This window comes from Hippocampus guttulatus, chromosome 11, assembly GCF_054856545.1.
Source record: "Hippocampus guttulatus isolate MCC_2025c chromosome 11, RoL_Hgut_1.0, whole genome shotgun sequence".
NCBI classification, from domain to species: domain Eukaryota; kingdom Metazoa; phylum Chordata; class Actinopteri; order Syngnathiformes; family Syngnathidae; genus Hippocampus; species Hippocampus guttulatus.
Window position 1 is genome coordinate 8,209,005 of NC_141271.1, and position 20,730 is coordinate 8,229,734.

At 40.2% G+C, this 20,730-nt stretch overlaps 1 protein-coding gene across 3 annotated transcripts in view; it reads left to right on the forward strand.

Moving 5' to 3' along the window:
• Positions 1 to 20,730, forward strand: part of fgf14 (fibroblast growth factor 14) — a 90,764-nt gene that overhangs the window by 42,311 nt on the left and 27,723 nt on the right. Inside the window, exon 1 of one of the 3 annotated variants that reach the window (XM_086124370.1) lies at positions 19,017 to 19,565. The exons of the other annotated variants lie outside the window; for them this stretch is intronic. Coding sequence (XP_085980496.1) covers positions 19,373 to 19,565 — 193 coding nt within the window. The 5' untranslated portion in view covers positions 19,017 to 19,372. Of the gene's footprint in view, positions 1 to 19,016; positions 19,566 to 20,730 lie in introns of those variants that run through there. 3 annotated transcript variants of the gene reach the window in all.

Here is a 20,730-nt window from a genome sequence, read left to right on the forward strand (position 1 = left end):
TGTGTGATTTTCTAGATCTCTCGATACCATTCATAGTCGCTCTGGTTTTGCTCATAAATTCTTGTTTGTCACTGTTTTTGTTATTCTCCTGTTGTTTTACATGTGATTGGGTGTTTGAGTATTCTGTGTTCTTTAGAACTTTGCCTTTGCACGCGTTTTTGGTTTCATGCATTGTTTTTCCTGGCACCTTGTCACCAGCGATTTCAGCTCATGCTTTGTCGGTTTTCATTTTCTTTAATATTTTTTGTAATCACACTTTGTCTGAGCCTGCATCTTTGGAATCCTGAAACATTATTCGGTTCGGTCAGAACCAAAGTGCATTCAATGTATTCCACACGGCATTTTGAAAAGTAGTGAATGAACTGGATTCATTTTGTAAAAATGCACTTAGGTTAAAACATTTTTTTCATATTTAATTAAGACCAGTTCTTTTTGGATTGATGAAACCAAATAAGAAAATTCACTCATATAGAACATGTTATCTGCTCATAATGATGAGTACCAGCATTGGTCAGAGAGACACGACTGTGATTTCTGCATACGAAACCGAGATGAGTTAAATCAATCTAATTCAAGATAATTGATGATGACATTTTCCAAAATAGACATTGACGACCTGTCAGAGGCTGATTGAGGAAGAGGCCTATATGATGTGCTTGTATGAAGCCTTTTTGTGCACTTACCATGTATGTTAACCCCCTCCAACCCCATCCCCATCAAAATCCCCAACCCCCACCCTCTCCTGTTGTTTCAAACTGGAGATATTTTTGGCATTGGGTTTTGAAAGGTTAACCTGTGTATTAGATGTGGAAACTGCAACATAGTTGCTCAATATAGTAAACATGCATTCTCTGGAAAACACACTTCCCTTGCATTATTTTTTTTCCTGTTTAAGTATTTGTTGAATGTGTACGTTTTATTTTTTTGGGTGGTCGAAACAATGTTTTGTTTTATCCTTTGTGATTTTTTTGTTGATTTTTTTTACATTTGTTTTTATTTAGGATATTTTGAAAAACTAATTTCCCACTATTTTATGTTTTTACTTACAAGTTGACTGTATTTTTTTAAATCTAAGAGCTCCACAATTGACACACACATTGACAAAAGAAAATAAAAATAACAAAGGGATTTTAATGCATAATTTATTTATCTAAAGATTTTATTTTAATAGAAAAAAAGTAAAGCAACGTTTCGGAATACATATCAATTTTTAAATTGTGTAACAAAATGTAGCGGGCCGGTATTTATTCATGCTCTAATTAATGACTTTTTTATTTATATTAAAGTGGTAAACATTTAACAATATATTTGTTAATGTATATATATAAATTGCCACGGATTGCATACATAATAATATAACAGAATTTGATATATTGCAATTTCAAAGAACTTGCTTGACAAACATTATTTGCAATTCATTATGCAGTTCATAACTCTTCATGACCACTGTCATTTCATCTGCAACACATTACAATCTGTGTGCATTAATCAAATTGTGTACATTAACAGTGTATCATAGTGATTGATTGACACTAAAAATAGTTGTCGAACCCAACAGTCTCGCCAACTGATGACCTTTAAATGTAGGCTTTCTCATTGTCCATCACATAAAATTACTGAAGCAGCGAATGTATGTGCGTGCCTTCACAGTAGATCATCATTGACTTGTCATGGATGCTGCTTCAATGGTCCTTTCACATAATGGAGATTTAGGATGTGAGGCGAGCCGTATATTGTCTGAAAAAAAAAAAAACATGACGTCACTCTGTCTGCCTCATCGTCGTCTCCAAGTCGTGCTCTTCTAAACTCTGCAAAGTAAAGTGATTGCCCTGAAGCATTTCATGGACTTCAGGAGGTCAATAATATGGCACACACTTCCACCCCGTGTCTTAAATATTTTAGTTCTGGTGTGTCACTTTGATGCCAGAAGTAATTACGGATGTGTCAGTCCTCTTTAGGCCCTGACAGTGGGCATGCAAATGGTGTGTTGATAACCATAGAACAGGAAATGTAGGGAAGGGAATAGCTTCCCAGCACAATATGATAAATGTAGTATAAATATTAACCACACATGTTATTTTTTTCGTAATATAGGACGTCAAAAATTACATACCTCACCTGTTGGCTAACCGGCCATGTTCCTTATGTCATTCACTAGGCCACACTCTTTAATGGTAGACTCGATGCAAAATCGAGATTCAGAGCAGCTTTGTGAGTGGAAATGTGTGCATAACTGCCTCAGAGGGTGGCAGTAAACTATGGAGCAATCGGTTTTCCTCAGACTTATGAATGATCTGGATATTCAAACACTTAACATGACAATACATTTTGGAGTGGATGTGTTGTCACTCGTGAGATGTCGGTACCCTTACGTCTCACACATTTGATGACAGATTAAAGTGCAGAAAAAAAATCTGAATCTAACTCCCCATTACGCCATTACAGTGACTGTAGCTACCGCAAGAGTGACTGACACCTGTGCTTTCAAAAATAAATGCCACGCATATATATATATACATCCACCCATCCATTTTCCGAACCGCTTGATCCTCACTAGGGTCGCGGGGGGTGCTGGAGCCTATCCCAGCCATCTCCGGGCAGTAGGCGGGGGACACCCTGAATCAGTTGCCAGCCAATCGCAGGGCACACAGAGACGAACAACCATCCACGCCCACACACACACCTAGGGACAATTTTAGAGCGTCCAATCAGCCTGACATGCATGTTTTTGGAATGTGGGAGGAAACCGGAGCTATATATATACAGTATATATATATTTTTCTTTTTTGTTTCTTTAACCATCTCAACCTGAGATATCTCAAATGGTAATTAATTTCATGGGTATTGTGAGGCATTTAAAGTCAAACACAATGGACTGAAATAGTTTCCTGTCTTCTTTTTTTATTGTCTAATGATGTTGAAATGAAAGATCAATGAAGAGAAAAGAGCCCATCATTGTTGGCATCTAAAAACATTAGAAATACTTGACTCTCAGAGTCGATCTACTTAATGGAGGCGTGTTGTGTAAATGCCAAAGAGCTACATGTAACTAATACAATATATATAGCTCACTGATATTTGCTTTGCCTTTTTTCCCCCCCAAGCGAGCTGAGGGAAGACGAAAATGCAAAACAAAATGAGATCATTTGCTGTTTTATAGTCCGTGATGTTGTTCTGACATGACAAAGAAAGAGCTATATTGATCGCTAAATGCTAATGTCTGCTCCCGACATAAAATCAAGCGTCCCTGTTCACACGGCCGAGAGCAGCCAGCGTAATAATAGTACTCACTGACTGCTATTGGAAATGTTGTGTCTTCCGGCTGTGGTCTATGTGGGCCTCTGTTACATAACGTGGAGATGAATGGACGTTCGAAGATAATAATGCTCAATTTTTGAATGTGTTATCTGAAATATAACTGTTTAACTGTGCAAGTATAACTGTAGTAATACTGGCAGTTTTTGTTTTCTCATATGTTGACTTAGTGGAGCTAAAAAAAAAAAAAAAAAAAAGATTAAACATGTACCAAAGATCTTTTGTGATTCACTATATGACAAAAAAAGAACAAATTACTTGTCCATTCTTTTTTGCCAATTGATATTCGCTTGTACGCTCCTTGCAATTCGCAAATTCTAGAAAGTCAGATATTTCAAAAAGCAAAAGCAAAAATTAGTTCTGTAGAAAATTCTGATATATTCATACATTCCCACAAAAATGTCTACATTTCTTGTGTAGTTGTTTTTCAAAATATAAGAGCATTATTATCCCTAAAAAATTGATTACTTTTGTATGATATTGGTTTTTTTTTCTCTCTTTCGTAAAAATGACATTTTCTCATGTTATGGATGCCTTAATCTGACAGGAAGGTAAATTGCTTCTTGTGATATTTAAACTTTTTTCCTGTTTTTTTATTGCAGTGATACTACTTATTTTTCATAAAATCATTTTTATTTTTTTAAATTTTATTGTGATAGGAAGTACAACTGTATTTATCTGTTATTGAATGACAGCTACTAAAAATATTTCTTTAGCTCATGAATTGACTATTCACGTAATATTCACATTTTCATATATTTTATGGCTGGTGGCCTTAATTTTTGTAATGGCTCAGATTTATTTATTTTTGTCATTGTTTTACTTCATGCTCACAAATTAGCCAATATTAGCCTGATATTTTACATATATTAATATTTTTCACAATTACACATATACATTTTGAGATTTCTCATATTATAAACTGCATTACTAGTTGCCTTTTTCTTTTAATATTTTGTCAATTTTTCTGATCTTAATCGATTAATCAATCACATTCAAACTTTTCTTAAATGTCCATTAGCGCGCGCGCACACACACACTAACTACACTAGTTCAGATGGTCTAGTAGGCTTTTCATTCTTGTCATCGTGTCTTACGGCACAATCCGTGGTCCACAGGCAGCTTCCATTAAATTTGAAGGAGAAGAAGGGTACAAAAGTATTTCCAAGGCATTAAAATGTTCTGGAACACAGTGAGGAGAGTCATAATCAAATGGAGAAAATATGGCACAACGGGGACCTTACAAAGAACTGGATGTACCTCAACAATTGGTGAAAACAAAGCAAACTGGTCACTTGCCAAGAGTCTGGCAGCAAAACTGAAGGAGCTACAGGAATTTCGAGCAAGTACTTGTGACAACAATCTCCCGCCTTTTTTTTTTAGGTCTAGGCTACGGGTTAGGGTGGGAACACTTGAAATCTCTCAAACGCATGCGGGAAAACAAGTTACGGTTCGATGAAACCAAGATTTGAACTTTTGGGCAAAATTTTTTATTTTTTTTGGACAGACACCATCGCCAAAAGCCCACTTTACCTACTTATATGGTGAAGTATTGTATTGTACAGCATCATGCTTTTTTGTCACCTGGAACTGAGGCCTTGGAAGCGAAGGTAGAGAGAATTTGAATAATTCAAAATATAGCTCCGTGTTGGCGCAAAACATTCATGCATCTGCTTGAAAGCAAAGAAATGTCAGGCACAGCCTATGAGAACATCTAAACTGTGTTTGAGGTTAATGAAAGCCACCTTAACCGTTTCATGCACCCTATAACCTGATAACATAAGCTGCCCACTGCAGTAACCGCTCTCCCTGAAAGGGTTAAAAGGTGGTAGTTGTGGGCTCACTCGAATTTACCATACATTTAAATGTGATCGGTTAATTTAATACCTCTAAATAGGGAAGTGGCAGTGCTCACACTGCCACTTCCCTACTTAGAGGTCGTGCACACTTGGTATGTATTTAAATTCCCCTCTGGGAAGGGACCCCCCACACACACTCAGGTCAATTGGATTATAAAGGTACTGTGTCATATTAGTGATGGAAAACGTTTTGAAAATATGTATCTAGTATCTTTTTCTTTAGTTAGTTATTGATTGATTGATTTATTCACACAAATTTGCTATTAGAACAGGGGTGTGTAGACTTTATATGCACTGGTTGGTATCATTGGCATTGCCCATCTGCTAACACTAACTCACAAAGTTTGAGGGCCTTGGCGAAGCTTGGCACGAGACATTCAAGTGGCGTTCCTCAAACAAGCGCTGATTGAACTTGTCTTTTGTCTTTTCACTGCACGCTTTATTATGACAAATTACACACAGTCAGATGAAGGCTTCTCAGCAGTGTTTTCATTGACTTGTCACAATTGTGGAAGCTTCATTCAATGAGAGATTGATGGATTTGATCAGGAGATCCACCAGGACTCTGGAGGGGGCTGCCATGATCAGATAGAGATGTCTAAACAGAGCAACGGCGGTGTGACACGTTAATGACCACTTGAAAACGTCTTCCTTGTATTACTCTTTTTTTTATGGCTATTTTAGCTACAGGGATGGGATTGAACTATAGCATCCAGTTTGGACACACTGCTTATTTTTCTTCCTTCAGATGTATGTGATCTATGTTTAATTCATGATATCGCGCCACGCTGTGTTGGCCCTCGGCAAATTGGACTTGATGGGTTTCCATTTAGAGGTTGCCCCCTTTTGCTTGTTTCTCCGCTGAAGTCGACCATGAGGCTTGTAGTCTTTGAGGGTGGAGGAGGGAAGGGGCGGGTGGGGGGCAAGCATATAGATGAATTAGAGTGTGTGTGTGCGCGCGTTAGTGTGCGTGTTGGTGGGTGAGAGAGCGAGATGTTATGCTGAGCGTCATACTGTCCTCTAGTGGCCGAGTAGTAGTACAGCATGTGCAGCATCTCAATCAGAACATCAGTGTCTGAAAAGTGTCTCAAATCTTTCTTGAGTCACGGCCCATATTTTACAGAAGGTTCTCACAGCACATCACCAATCAAAATTGTCACAAAAAGTATGTGCACTGAAATAATGACGATTTGAATTTACTCACAAATATTCTCAGTGTGAAATGTGAGCTTGTTTAGAGACTCTGAATAGTGGCAACAGGTGGTTACACAGGTTTTACAATGTATCTTATGCCATCTATACTAAAAAAAATGGTGCATTGAACTTACTCAATTTTGTTTCAAGTGGCTGCAGAAAATAAAATCATCTGGATCCGTAATCATAGTAGTACTGTAGTAGTTGTAGTAGTTCTACTGAAAAAATTACCGAAGTCGACTTGTACTTTTCTCCTTTTTGTTTGTGCTTCATTCCTGTTTTGTGATAGGACGCCCAGTCATGACTGATTTTGACCATTTTTTTTTTGTAAACTATGCACTTTGAATTTGAGTCCATCTGTTTGTACTGTTTATTTTTTTTCAAAGTAGTCAAGTCAAGTCAACTGTATTTATAGAGCACTTTCAAACAGCCATCGCTGCATACAAAGTGCTGTACATGGAGCAATTTAACATGCACAATAAACAGTAAGACAAATCGGTAATAAAGGCGGTAGAAAGCACCAAACGGTAAATCCAAGAACAAATCTAAGTCATGCTGAGTCGAATGCCAAAGAATACAAGTGAGTTTTGAGGAGGGTTTTGAAGATGGGCAGCGAGGAGGCTTGCCGAATGTTCAGTGGGAGGTCATTCCAGAGAGAGGTCAACAAGGATAGAGACTGCTCCGTTTCTTCTTGTATTTACTGCCGGCCATATGTTTAAATCTTTCCAATGAGCAAATATACAGGTGCCTTCTGGATACTCTTGACATTGGTTGGTCAATGAAATGATTGATACGTGTTGATCCAATTGTGTGATGGATCGACAGGTATGAATCACTAGAAGTAGACCTCAGACGTTCAAGGTCTATTTAGTGTTGGACTACTTTGCACTACACTGAAACTTACTAAATCCAACTAAAGTGTTGCAACAGTTACCGGTAAATGAAAACAAACGTAAAATCAATTTGCAATTTGATCTGATACAGATTGTGCAATATTTGGCAACAATTTAATGTCAGTTTAACACACCATTTAATCCATCCATCCATCCATTTTCGGATCCGCTTTATCCTCACAAGTGTTCACGGGGGGCGGTGGAGCCTATCCCAGCTGTCTTCGGGCAGTAGGTGGGGGACACCCTGAATCGGTTGTCAGCCAATCACAGGGCACACAGAAACAAACAACCATTTGCGCCCACACTCACACCTAGGGACAATTTTGAGTGTTCAATCAGCCTGCCATGCATGTTTTTGGAATGTGGGAGGAAACCAGAGGACCCAGAGAAAACCCACGCACATTTCACATTAAGTGTAACTAATAGTTTTTGGACTGCGAGGACAAGGATTTCAGGGTGATATTCAGGTTCATACTGAGTCCAAATACAAAAGTTACTGTTTATTACATGGGACATATATGTGTGTGTGTGTGTTTGTGTGTGTGTGTGTGTGTGTGTGTGAGTGAGAGAGAGAAAGAGAGAGAAATTTCTGAGAAGGTTGGTCTCATGTGGCCAGTTCAAAAAGCTCTACCTTGCTTCTTCCTTGATTAGTGTACATTGTGTGTGTGTATGTGAGTGTGTGTGTGTGTGTGTGTGTGTGAGAGAGAGAGAGATGAAGTGATGGATCATGCTTCGGGCTTAACGCTTGTTTTTCAGTCTCACCTTTGCAGCAGATAAAGCAGGCCTTATTTCTTATGGCTTAACCTACACCCCACCCCTCATTAGCATATTATTAAACTCACCACCATTCTTCCTTCACCAACATCAATCATCGATTAATATTGAGGATTTTTTGGGGGTCAAACCCATGTGGTCTAATATTTTGCCTCCATGCAAATTCCACACACATCCGCCTTTGCCACTTCTAACTAATTGGTATTCTCCCACACTGCTGCGGGCTTCCCGAAGGAACGCCAAAACCGCTGACGAAGCCCGTTGTTCCTCTTCCACTGCTGCGCCCTTAAAAATAAGACGTCGACAGTATGGATATGTGATCCGAATGCAGACAAAACGCCATTTCGCTTTGCTTGCCAAGTCTCTGCTTTTGCTCATGATGAAAGGTTAGAGAAAGGAAGAAGGCGCATTGGCTCAATCGACGTGTACACAGTTGTTGCGCTTACATTATGTAAAAGTCATGTGACAAACGCATCCCACGAGATATTAATAGTGGTAACATACCCACCATCATGTAGAATTGTATGAACATTATTAGGGGTACTTGTCAAAAATGTTCAGTCAGATTATGACAAGAATACAAGTACACGTGCATGGGATTGTTTGACCATCTAATACTATGTAATAATATCACGGGATGGATGCTTAGAGGGTTTTAAGGGAGGGAAAGACGAGTAGTCTAAAATTCTCGCATTTCAGCAAGAAGTTTGATATTTGATTGTTGAAATTACAAATTTGTTTTTGTCACATACTGGTTTTAAGAAATATAACGACATACCCATGCTCATTTTGTGACCCTTTTCTCAAAACTTGTAAGGGCCGTTCCCCTGAATGGGTGCCATTTGTGTACCCAGGAAATAATACATCTGAAAACGATGATCATTGCCCAAATTATTTTTCGATGATGTTTATTTTTTACAAAGTAAAATACGTGCTTTTTTTTAATTGAATCACTGTAATGTGTGTTGTGTTAACTTGCTATTTGCATGAATGTTGTGCTGGAGACATACAGTACATTTACTTAAAAAAAAAATCATTTGAGTCCTGTTGCTCCAATGAGGAGTTTCAGTACGATAAAGACATAACTTAAAAACAAATCATAAAGTTGCCTAAAATGGGCGAATACAGATTTTTTTAAAATTCAAATTTAAGGTATACCTCCCAGAAATTTCAGTTTATTTTGTGGAAGGTCCAGCAAGCAAATGGCACAAGTGCTATGAAATGCCCCAACATAGCCAGTCATATGATATTCCTAATAGTCCAAAAATACCAGAACAACCCAAAATCTGCCAGGATGTTAGGGAAGCACCAGTAGAGCAAAGCAACAAATGGTATGACGTGATTCCGTCTGTGAATTGTATCAAATATCAAAGAACAGACCAATAGATTTAGCCAGATTCTTCTTTTTTTCTTGATCATGTCATATATTTGGCATTTGTTGCTTGGCAGAATTCTGAGAGCACAACTATTTGTGCCCCACCCATGGAGCTATGGAGAATAAAAAAACATGCGAAGCAGGCTATTTAGATGGCAAGACAAAGTTTAACAACAGGGACACGAAGTTAGAGAAACATGCTTGTGTGGCACGTGTTGGTCAGCATAATTCATGGGGCATACCCTGAAGTCCAATAAAAAAAAAATAGGCCATATGCCACTGGACTCTTTGAATGGCAAACTTAGGGCTGACTGTGTAGGAACAGGAAAACGCAGCAACTTCTTTCGACAGAATTGATCAATGGCAAGCTTGGGACATGTCGTGCAGGCGCAGGGTCGTCAAAGAGACATCTTTGTGTTGTCGCTAGTTGCTTGGCAGAATTTGTGGACTGTTGTTTTTTGAGCTCGAACTCTCTGGAATGTTTGAGTGGCACACAGGGCGTGAAAGTGCGGGAACAAAGTCCCAGACATGTTTTTGTGACTAAGCTGCTTGATTGACAAGTGTATATGTATGTACTGTATGTATGTGTGTGTGTGTGTGTGTGTGTGTGTGTGTGTGTGTGTGTGTGTGTGTGTGTGTGTGTGTGTGTGTGTGTGTGTATGTATATATGTATATATATATATACTGTATATACATACACACACAGATACACGCACACACTTGCATACAATTCTGACTTGGAAATAAATGTCCTGGATCTCTTTGGCATTGTGTCCAGCGTTCTTGTCTCAAGGCATCGTAATCAGGTCATTGCGTTGTCATCTCACTTCAATCAGGATGCTGCCAGGGTAACCAATCATCTTTCCTTCAAAGCTTGTCCACTGGTTCCCTTCCTCATGGGGGCAGCCAATCATGGCAATGTAAGTATGAACGAGGTAATTCAAGAGGCAAGTGGGCTATTTTTGAGTGGCACTTGCTGCGTTTCATTAGCGTCCCTGTGTGAGGGCACCACGCCGCAGGCTCGGCTTTCATCTGATGCTGTTGGGTGGGGAAGGGCGGGGGGTGGTGGGGTGGGGCTTTGGGCAATGCTCCATCGTACTCTCGAGAGTGAGACAAATTGTAATGTGGCTCGAGATCGTCTCCCAAGGCACATTTGAGTGCCTGGCAGCCATTATGGGATGTACATTTCAATGATTTTATGACACATGCTCACAAGATGATGAGCTGGCGAGTTAAAGGTTTGCGGTCGGGGTCACCATGTCCGCCGCCACCTCTGGATCGTTCCCTGGTGCAGTGAATTATAGGCGGGCACCGTTCTTAAGTGAATGTCGTTGGAAATACAGGCAATGTTTGAACTGAACAGTTTTCCAGTCCTTATTCAAACATCATTTCGGCACATTTAAAAGCTATGACGTAAAATTGAATGTGACCCTCTCATGCAGGGGTCACCAACCTTTTTGGGAGTGAGAGCTACTTCACTTGTACTGATGTGAAGGGCTATCAAATTGACACGTCTGTTGTTACATATGTGTCTAGATTACCTTTAATCATACGAGCATGTGTTATTTTTAATAATTGATTATTTTAATTTTCAGACTCTGATCATGTTCAAGATATGTCACAAAACTACCAGTGTTTGCATTTTAAAATCATAATTCCATTCATCCATTTTCTGAAGCGCTTTATCCTCAGAAGGGTCGCGGGGTGTGCTGGAGTGTATCCCAGCCATCTTCGGGCAGTAGGTGGGGGACACCCTGAATCGGTTGCCGGCCAATCGCAGTAAATCATCATTTGTCCTTGCAAATCACAATGTCCTAGCACTGGCGGGTTACTCCTGTAGTCCACACATTAGTGACCCCTGCTCTAGTGCCTATAATAGTACCTTCCAAGAACAAACAAAGCTGAGAATTTTGCACGTTCGTTTTTTTTTTTATGCGAAAGAGCTCGAGCTCAGCGAGATTGGATGGAGAACATCTGTGAAAAGCAATTTTCAAATCTTACCAAGCTGCTCAATGGGATTTAGGTCTGGACTTTGACTGAGCCATTCAAACACAAGTAGACTTTGATATGGACCATTCCGTTGTAGTTTTGGCTTTCTGTTTAGGGTTATTGTCTTGCTGGCAGGTCAATCTCCTTCAACAATCTCGAGTTGAAACTATTGGTCAGTTCACAAGTAGCTGCGCACTATTGTTTTGTTTGTTTGGGTTTTTTTATTATTTACAAATTACTGACCAGTCTTTAGAGATGAAAATTGCCTCATCTTTTTGACGACGCCATTTTGTTGATCTCCTGGAAAGGGATGATTTTGGAAGTACAAGCATTCCGCCTGATGCGAAGTACCAAGAACTAAACTGAGGCTCAGAGGGGATCGAGCCTTTTCTGTTGCTGGTCCCTCTCTCTGGAATGACCTCCCACTGAACATTCGGCAAGCCTCCTCGCTGCCCATCTTCAAATCCCTCCTCAAAACTCACTTGTATTCTTTGGCATTCGACTCAGCATGACATAGATTTGTTCTTGGTTTTACTGTTTGGTGCTTTCTACCGCCTTTATTACCGATTTGTCTTACTGTTTATTGTGCATGTTAAATTGCTCCATGTACAGCACTTTGTATGCAGCAATGGCTGTTTGAAAGTGCTCTATAAATACTGTTGACTTGACTTGTTGACTTGATGGTCTGCACGTAGAAACGTCAGCCATGGTCAACCACTGAAACAAAACACTCAACCTTAACCTTTAAATTTTTTTTAAATTCTATAAATAGACAGTGCTAACATCAGTGGTTTAATTCTTTTTTATGTTTGAACCGACATTGACACTGTGACACAAGTATCGAAAATAAGTTAACTGTTGTCATCATGAAAAACATTAACGCGCGGTGAGATACGTAGACAGATAATTTTAAAAATATTTTCGTTATATAAACATGTCGAAGTCTACAACCACATTAAAATGGAAACACCCAACACGCTACGTTAACTTTGACTTTAAAAATTCCATCTCATTTTCAACCTCTGATACAAAAAAAAACAATCCCAGTAAGAAATCATGTGAATGGAAATCATTCATTCCAGAAAACCTTGCCCGCATAACTTGCTATGTAAATTTCCTTTCCTCACTCAACAGCCCTTGATGAGGCTGCTCCTTCTTTTGCAATACATGCCACAGAAAAGCCAAAGACAGAGCACAGAGTCAATACATCCCATGCTGTCATATGTATTCATATGTTGTGTAGTTCAGGCATCTGTTGCCTGTATTGAGCAGCGATGAAGGAACGCGGCCTGGAGGCGGCGCAGTAAGAATCATCATCAGTTGGCTTGTTTATCCGACTTGTGTCGGCTGACATTTTGTTGTGGCGTCGCTGCAGGCCATTGAACTCACGCTAATGTCATTTCCTCAGCGCAGATTGGATTAGAACGTTCAGTCCTGATGAGAAGAGCCCACAGCAGATTCTGTTGCATCTATGCGTTTTTTTGTTTTTACATACTGCGATTTTACATCCACGCATAGTAACGTATTCATAGCCTGCCTGACAACCGTATATAGATAACTTACTCTTAATAAATATTCCAAGCAAAAGGGGAAGTGTATTTTTATTTGCGACTTTGTAGGTACTTGTTTTTGCAGATGCAGACCTCACGCCTGTGTCGAGCCACCTTCTGACTTCTGCCTGGCTTCTCTTCCTTATGTTTAGCAGATACATTCTCGGAAAAAACAATTAGGCACCACTGTGTTTTTAATGTCTGGTGCCACTAAAAGTGTATCAAGTGACAAACTGACATGAAAGAAATCGTGCAATGACTGAAAGCACTGTTTTTAGCTTCAAATGTCTTACTATTTGCAGTATGACGTAATTTTGATCATTATCAAGAAAACGTTTCGATCAGCTCTTACATTCAACGCTCATGAACTTTTTTCTGTTTTAATTGATATATTGGTGCAAACAAACCTTTCGTTGTATCAGGCATTTAATATGAACATTAAACTGAAGAAACAAGGGTGGCCTTTTCATTTTTTCCATGGCGGTATGATTAATCTTGTGGAATTTTAATCCCTCTCTGTTTTGAGATTCACCTCGTCATCAAAGAGCAACGACCGTATTCTTTGACTTGACCTGCACTCAAAGTTGCCCTGTATTCGCCTAGAACTGGTCATAAACTGCAACCAAAGTGTCAAAATATTCATACCGTGTAGTTTTATATGATGAAACATGAAGATTGCATATGTATTTGGTGCACTTTGTAAACAAATGAAAGCGAAGTGCTCTGGGGGGGGGGGGGGGGGTCACCTGTCAAGTTAGCCGTAACCATGTTAGCGCCGTGTAGAGGCGGTATAAATGCTGGCATTGGGGATCAGGAGGGAAGGCTTTCGGCTAATGCGAGCTTTGGAATGGGACCGTCATGGAGGCTCGTGCATTTACATGCAGGAGGAAAAAAAATGTAGGTACGTGTGTTGTCGACGTCTTGATTGCTTTTTTTTTTTTTTCCTGGACAGGATTTAGGTGGAAGCCACATGTGGGTGTTGCCCTGGTGTGTGTGGAAGTTGCAAAAAAAAAAAAATCTCTTTTCTGTTGTGCTGGGCCGTCACAGAAATTGAGAATGTCGAATTAATACATAGCTGATCCTTAAGATTGAATTTAATAACTATGCCGCCTGCATGTTTTTTCGGTCTTTCATATAATGTTGCCTTTGTATTCCTGAATAATTTAATCGCACCTTTATAGTCATTCAGTTTTAAATCCGGCTAGGAACCAAACAGCCACACGTTCATTTCCAATGCAGGTTTTGTATGTCAAAATAGAAGACCGCCAAATGCCGTTGCAACATACATTGTATACTGTATTTAAATATTTGGGGGCCCAAAGGAAACTCATCATTGGGCCCTCCACATCCATGTCCTACAAAGATTTGGAATATTAATCTTGATCAATCACTAAAAAGTTTACATTTTGGAACATTAGACAAATTAACCCTTGTTTTTGAGGATTATGCTCTTTTGCTAAAAACATTCATCTCCATTTATTATATCGTTTTCATTTTATTCATGATACCAATTGCTTTCATACTCATGATGAATTGTTTGTGTCACCTTCCATTTCATTTCTATATCCTCTTCCTCAGTTGACGCTGACAGTAGGGCTATAGCAACTAGTGAAGGCATCCACATTTTGTGTCACTGTGAAAATGGTTGAACCCTTTTGGTAGATTTCATAAAAACAATTTGTTTTCCTCTCGCCTTTTCATATTCTCTGCTCCACAGGGATAACTTTGTTTCATTTTGTTCAAAACAAGGCAGAAAAAGTCGTTTCACGAACTCCTCTCCTCTGCCTAATCAAGTCTGCATATGCGCAGCTCGAATACAGAATAATCCATAAAACGAGAAGGAAAGGGGAGCACTTGAAACTATCATGATAAGATATTTCGATGTTTTTTAGCCTGTTTCATTTCCCTGTTTCTCTTCCCATCTTTATGATGTAAATTTCAACTGTGCATATGCCTGTCTTGCCCACTTACTTGTCTGTCTGAATTGCTAACTAGAGGCTGACAGTGCAGGAACGGGGAGTGTGTTAGGTCGAATTCAAAACCCGAAGTCATTTGTGCCCTTGGACTGATGAAAGAATTACAAGATGCCAGTCTTGAGCTGTGGGCTATTAGAATTGTAAAATCGGGAGTTGCGATGCAGAACAACAAAAACACATATTTGCGTGGCCACTTGCTGCAAAGCGTCATTTGTGAAGCATTGTGATTTGTACCCCGTGGGACAGTCAACATTTTTTTGATCAGTGCTCCTGGGGCGGTTGCATCGAGCCATGCTGTTCCTAGATGAAAAATGGACAAAATATTGAAATACGGACGAAATACATGCATACATGAAAAATACGTGCTGATGAAATCAATCAAAATAAAATTTCAACCAAGCATATTTTTATTTTAGTGAAATCATTATTTGTATTTGTTGATATCGATGGCCCAACATTAAATCACAAATTCTTGGTCAATCGGAGCAAGGGTTTAGGAGCTACGGCCTGCCGATGTTTGACATTTTTGCCAAAAAGGGCACTCGCTGATGGTGTAGTGTTATACTCGCCGGACTTGTGTGCAGGCAGCGTGGGATCGGTTGCCACTCAGTGATTGTGTGGATGTGCGTGTGAATGTTTTTTTGTCTCTACATGTGCCCTGCGACTGACTGGTGACCAGTTCAGGCTGTAGTCTGCATTCCGGCTGGGATGGGCTCCCGCAACTCCCCACGACCCTGTTCAGGATAAGCCGTGTTGAAAATGGATGATTGGGTGGCAAAAAGGGGCGTGGCCACTTTCCTTTGAACCCTTGCTTGGTGGATTTCATAGGGGCCACAAACTCACATGGCTCTTTGAAGATACACATTGGCGTTATGGTTTTCCTCAAAGCTGTTTTGACTGTGAAACCATATAAATGTAATATTGTAATGTACACACACACACACACACACACATACAAGGAATTGACTAATAACCTCCGAAATCACAAGTGAAACAAAAAACAACGGTCCAATAATAAGGCGTCAATAAGAAGAACAACAAATATTTGCAATATCTCATCTGGATTCAAAAATTTGCCCCAATTATCATTTTAGTGTAAATTTCGCACCTGAAATTTGATAGCCATGTTTATGGTGTTCATGTTCAATGCTAACAGTCTTAAATTGCTGCGTGCGTGCTCTGTTCTCCGTTGGGTTAAAAAATGCTGAGATGAAATATCATGTCTGTCGGTCCGTGTCATAAAAGGTCAGTCTTCCGCTTGATTGCTCGCCCGTACCTCTCGCTCCTCTTCCTTTTTGCCACACTAAGGCAAGCAGAGCACTCTGTCCTGCTATGATTAAACAGAGAGTGCCTCTGTCACGGTCTGACAGTGTCCGCTGCCGGTTGCAGCCTTTAACTGCATCCTCCAGTCGATGCAGCTTTCCAGCCACTGCACGTGTATAGTAGCGAGCACATGGGTGTAGTGAAAAAAAAAAGGCCTATAGAAGTCTTTTAGTGTGATTTTTAATTCCCTTATCAGCTCTGTTCAGCTTAATGTTTTTTTCCATATCCCATCTATCTCTGGGAAGACTTTCCTTAATCAGAGCGGATGACAATGAATGAAATTGCAAATGCTCAACCGTCAGCTCTCTTTGTCCAATAACAGTACAACAGGTGCATGTGGTGACCCCTGGGACAACCCCCTTCTTTCGTCTTTGTAGCCTAGAGCTTTTAATTACAGACACAAACAGCAGATGGCTCTCTCGAGTTTTAATTTGGATGCCTGTGATTTTCTGGCAAGCTGTTATTACCCTTGCCAGTACGCGTGTCCTGATAATATGTACTCTGTGTGTGTGTGTGTGTGAATATATATGAATATAAATCTATATCTATATCTATATCTATCTATATATATATATATATAGCTATATATATATATATATATATATAGAAAGAGAGAGAGAAGATCTATATCTCTATCTATCTATCTATATATCAGAATCAGATCGTCTCATAATGCATAACTTTGCTGCTGTAAATTGTGAATTTCATATTTATATATAAAGAAGGGGAAGGTGGGGTGAGAGAGAGTGATGTACTTGCTGACCATTGGTATCCTTCCTGAGTGGATGTTGCTGTCCATGGTGCTGGAAACGCAGTCTTTGTAGACAAAGATGGGCTTTTTGTATAGTTGGACTGAAGGACAACTCGATGCAAGGCTGTAGACAACAACGGTGTGTGCCTGTGGGTGTCCTCTGTTTGTTTATGATGCATCATAAAAGTTGTTCGGAATAAATATGGTGCAATGTAACTTCACCTGCAGCAGATGTCATCATTGATACAGATGTAACAATAGTATTATTGCGCTGAGATATTATTCGATTACCATACATCCGCATTATATGTATGAGTGCATTATATGCATTAAAGGTCACAGTGCAAACACACAAAGCATAAGAAAGTGCAATTGCAGTAAAACAAAAAAAAACCCTGTTTTTTATGATGAATCTTATTAATACTAAATAAGATGTAATTATTTTGTGTATAGTATTATTTATCATATTTATATCACAAATATTTATGTTATAAAATATTTTTCTTTTGGGCAGCATGGTGAACGACCGCTTAGCAGTACACAGTACAGCGGTTCATGGTTCAAATCCGGGCTCCGGCCTTCCTGTGTGGAGTTTACATGTTCTCCCTGTGCCTGCGTGGGTTTTCTCCGGGTAGTCTGGTTTCCTCCCACATTCCAGGAAAAAATGGGGCCATCTGCCTGAAGACAGGTGCGATAGTCTACAACATGCCCGTGAACCTCATGAGGATGGGTGGTTTGGATAATGAAGAAATGGAATCTTTTTCTTCATATTTTCTGCAAAGTAAAGTGATATTATTTATTATTAGCATGATTACTCCATGCTAAATGACTGAAAATAATAATAATAATAATAATAACAATAATACTACATTCAAGCGGTATAATCAAATCTGTGGCAAACAGCTGTGTGCCTTTTCTGAGTCAGGGACATGGGAAAATACGTCCCTATATACTATATAAAGTTAGTTGCAAGCATGGTCATGGAACAACTTCAACTCATAAGTCCAGGGACCAGAGTAGTAAGATTTAAATTTATCAATTTAGTATGTTATGAGCGAAATGCTTCCATAAATATCCATCCATTTTCTGAACCGCTTTATCCTCACAAGGGTCGTGCGGGGGGGAGGGGGGTGCTGGAGCCTATCCCAGCTGTCTTTGGGCAGTGGGCGGGGGACACCCTGAACCGGTCGCCAGCCAATCACAGGGCACACAGAGACGAACAACCATCCGCGCTCACACTCACACCTAGGGACAATGTTAAAGAGTTCAATCAGCCTGCCACGCATGTTTTTGGAATGTGGGAGGAAACATTCAAACTCCACACAGGGAGGCCGTAGCCGGGATCGAACCCATGACCTCTGCACTGTGAGGTTGATGCGCTAACCACTGGGTACACCCTTCCGTAAATATACAGTGGAGAAAAAAGTGTGTTGAATTTGCTCGATTTTATTGCGTCAAGTGGTTGCGTGAAATGAAATAAAATAATCTGGATCCAGGTGCAGTTTTTAATCAAACTATAAAATGCGGCACATGGGGGGGGGTGACTTGTTGATTGCAATTATACGTAACGATTAAGGGCACCTGCTTCCATTTAAACTTTAGTCTTACATCTCATTGTTTGTGCACACGTTTTAGTATGCAGCCTGTCGCGTTGTGCACACGTAATCTGTACCGCTCTGGGATCAGTTTGTGTGTGTGGTCTTCTCTGATATTATTTGTTGTCCTTTTTCTTTATTAATGGCAGGTCGCTTCTGTCGCATCGGAGTTTCTTGCGCACGCTTGAAAAATCGCTTTACCGTACAAGTTTGCCGCACGTATTCGGACGTGTCGCGCCAGAACAAACTTCAGTCTCGATCGCTGCTCTTTGTGTGCACATGCACGAGCGTCTCTTAAACAGCAGCGTGAACGCGCGCGCTCGTCTGACAGGAGGAGGAGGAGGGAGGACATACCCGGCTGGTGAAAAGGAGGGAAAAAAGGAGTGCATTTGCCTCTCAGCACGCTGCAAGCCACAACTGGATCTTTTTTCCCTTCCATATTTCTTTTTCGTATTAGAAAAATGTGAATCGGGAGTATTCTGTTGGATACCTCTTTCAAGGAGCGGGAGTTCTTGAAGACTCTTTCCTCCACCTTATCCATTCATGCGGAATTACGCACGATTTTCTGGATGAGTCACACGGTTCATTTTTTAGCATGTAGTCTTCGGACAGCAGGGGAGAGTTCTTATTCTGAATAAATAATAAGGTGACATTTCACACTGTACCGGACCGGAGCGGAGTGCTCACGCCGCCACCATGCGGGGACCGTGACCCGGTGGCCGGGAAGGGGAGCCGTTTTGTGCGCACACCGCGGGTCCCGGGGTGATATTGGGCAGCCATGGCCGCTGCCATCGCGAGCGGGCTGATCCGGCAGAAGAGGCAGGCGCGGGAGCAGCATTTGGACAGGCCCTCCACCAACCGGCGCCGGAGGAGCCCCAACAAGAACAAGGGGCTGTGCAACGGGAACCTGGTGGACATCTTCTCCAAAGTGCGCATCTTTGGCCTCAGGAAGCGCAGGCTACGGAGACAAGGTGCAAGTTTCGGCCACGCAGCCACTGGTTGAATGTCACTCCCTGTAAAGGCAACACATGTTCACGTTGATGCGTTGGGCACGTGCGTAAAAAGGTGATAAAACGTTTGCCGCATGTAAAGAGCTGTCTTGTCCTGCAACCTCGTCCGCTCTGGACAGTATGGGACGGAATGCGATGATATTGCAATATTTTCAGAATACTATCACAAGACTGCAATACATTAAACATGTATGTACCGGTAAAATCATCTGTGATACGTCACAATGTGTCACCGTCCATGTAAGTTTCAAAGTAGAACCGTGTCCAACCATAACAGTAGCCCAAATTTAAAAAAACGAGTTGTCTAATTAACTGAGGAAAAGTGTGTTATAAACACACCCACAACACAAACAACAGTTAAGTTATATTTTATAAGCACAGATGTCAATCTTTACTTTGTTTTGCATTGATAAACCTTATTCGGATATGACTTTGCTGTATCAAAGTTCAGTGAGAAGTAATGCTACAATATCTATGAAATGATTTGGTCAATATTATCACTACACTGCAATAAACAATATCTCTATATTGGTAGATATATAGTTTACATGGTGATATTGATTTTTGGTGTCCCACTCCCAGCAGAATATGGACCTAGAATTTCATGACATTTTTTAAAATTGTAAATCAGCACCATAAAATATTTCTGTATCTGCTTAAATGATTAGTTTTGAATTGGTAACAATTGTAGACAAACAACTCTTCACCCTCACAATCACACCTAGGGACAATTTACAGTGATCAATAAACCTACTGTACATGTTTTTGTAAAGTGGGAGGAAACTGGAGTACCCAGAGAAAACCCACGCAGGTACGGGGAGAACATGCAAACTCCACACAGGAAGGCCGAAGCCCGGATTTGAACCCTGGACTTGTGTACTGTGTATTGCTAACCAGTCAAACACCGTCCCACCCATTCGGAATATTTTTCTGATAAAAAATTTCAAAAATGCGGAATAGTAATTCACTTTAGTTAGCCTGCATCATGTATGGAACTTGTTGCACAGGGGATGCATCGCAGCTCTGAGTTATTCATGTTGACCATTTCTCGGTGCAGCTGTTGTCATTGCAATGTCATGTGTGCGCTGAAAAAAAAATTGTTTCTTGAATTCAGTCAATTTTATTT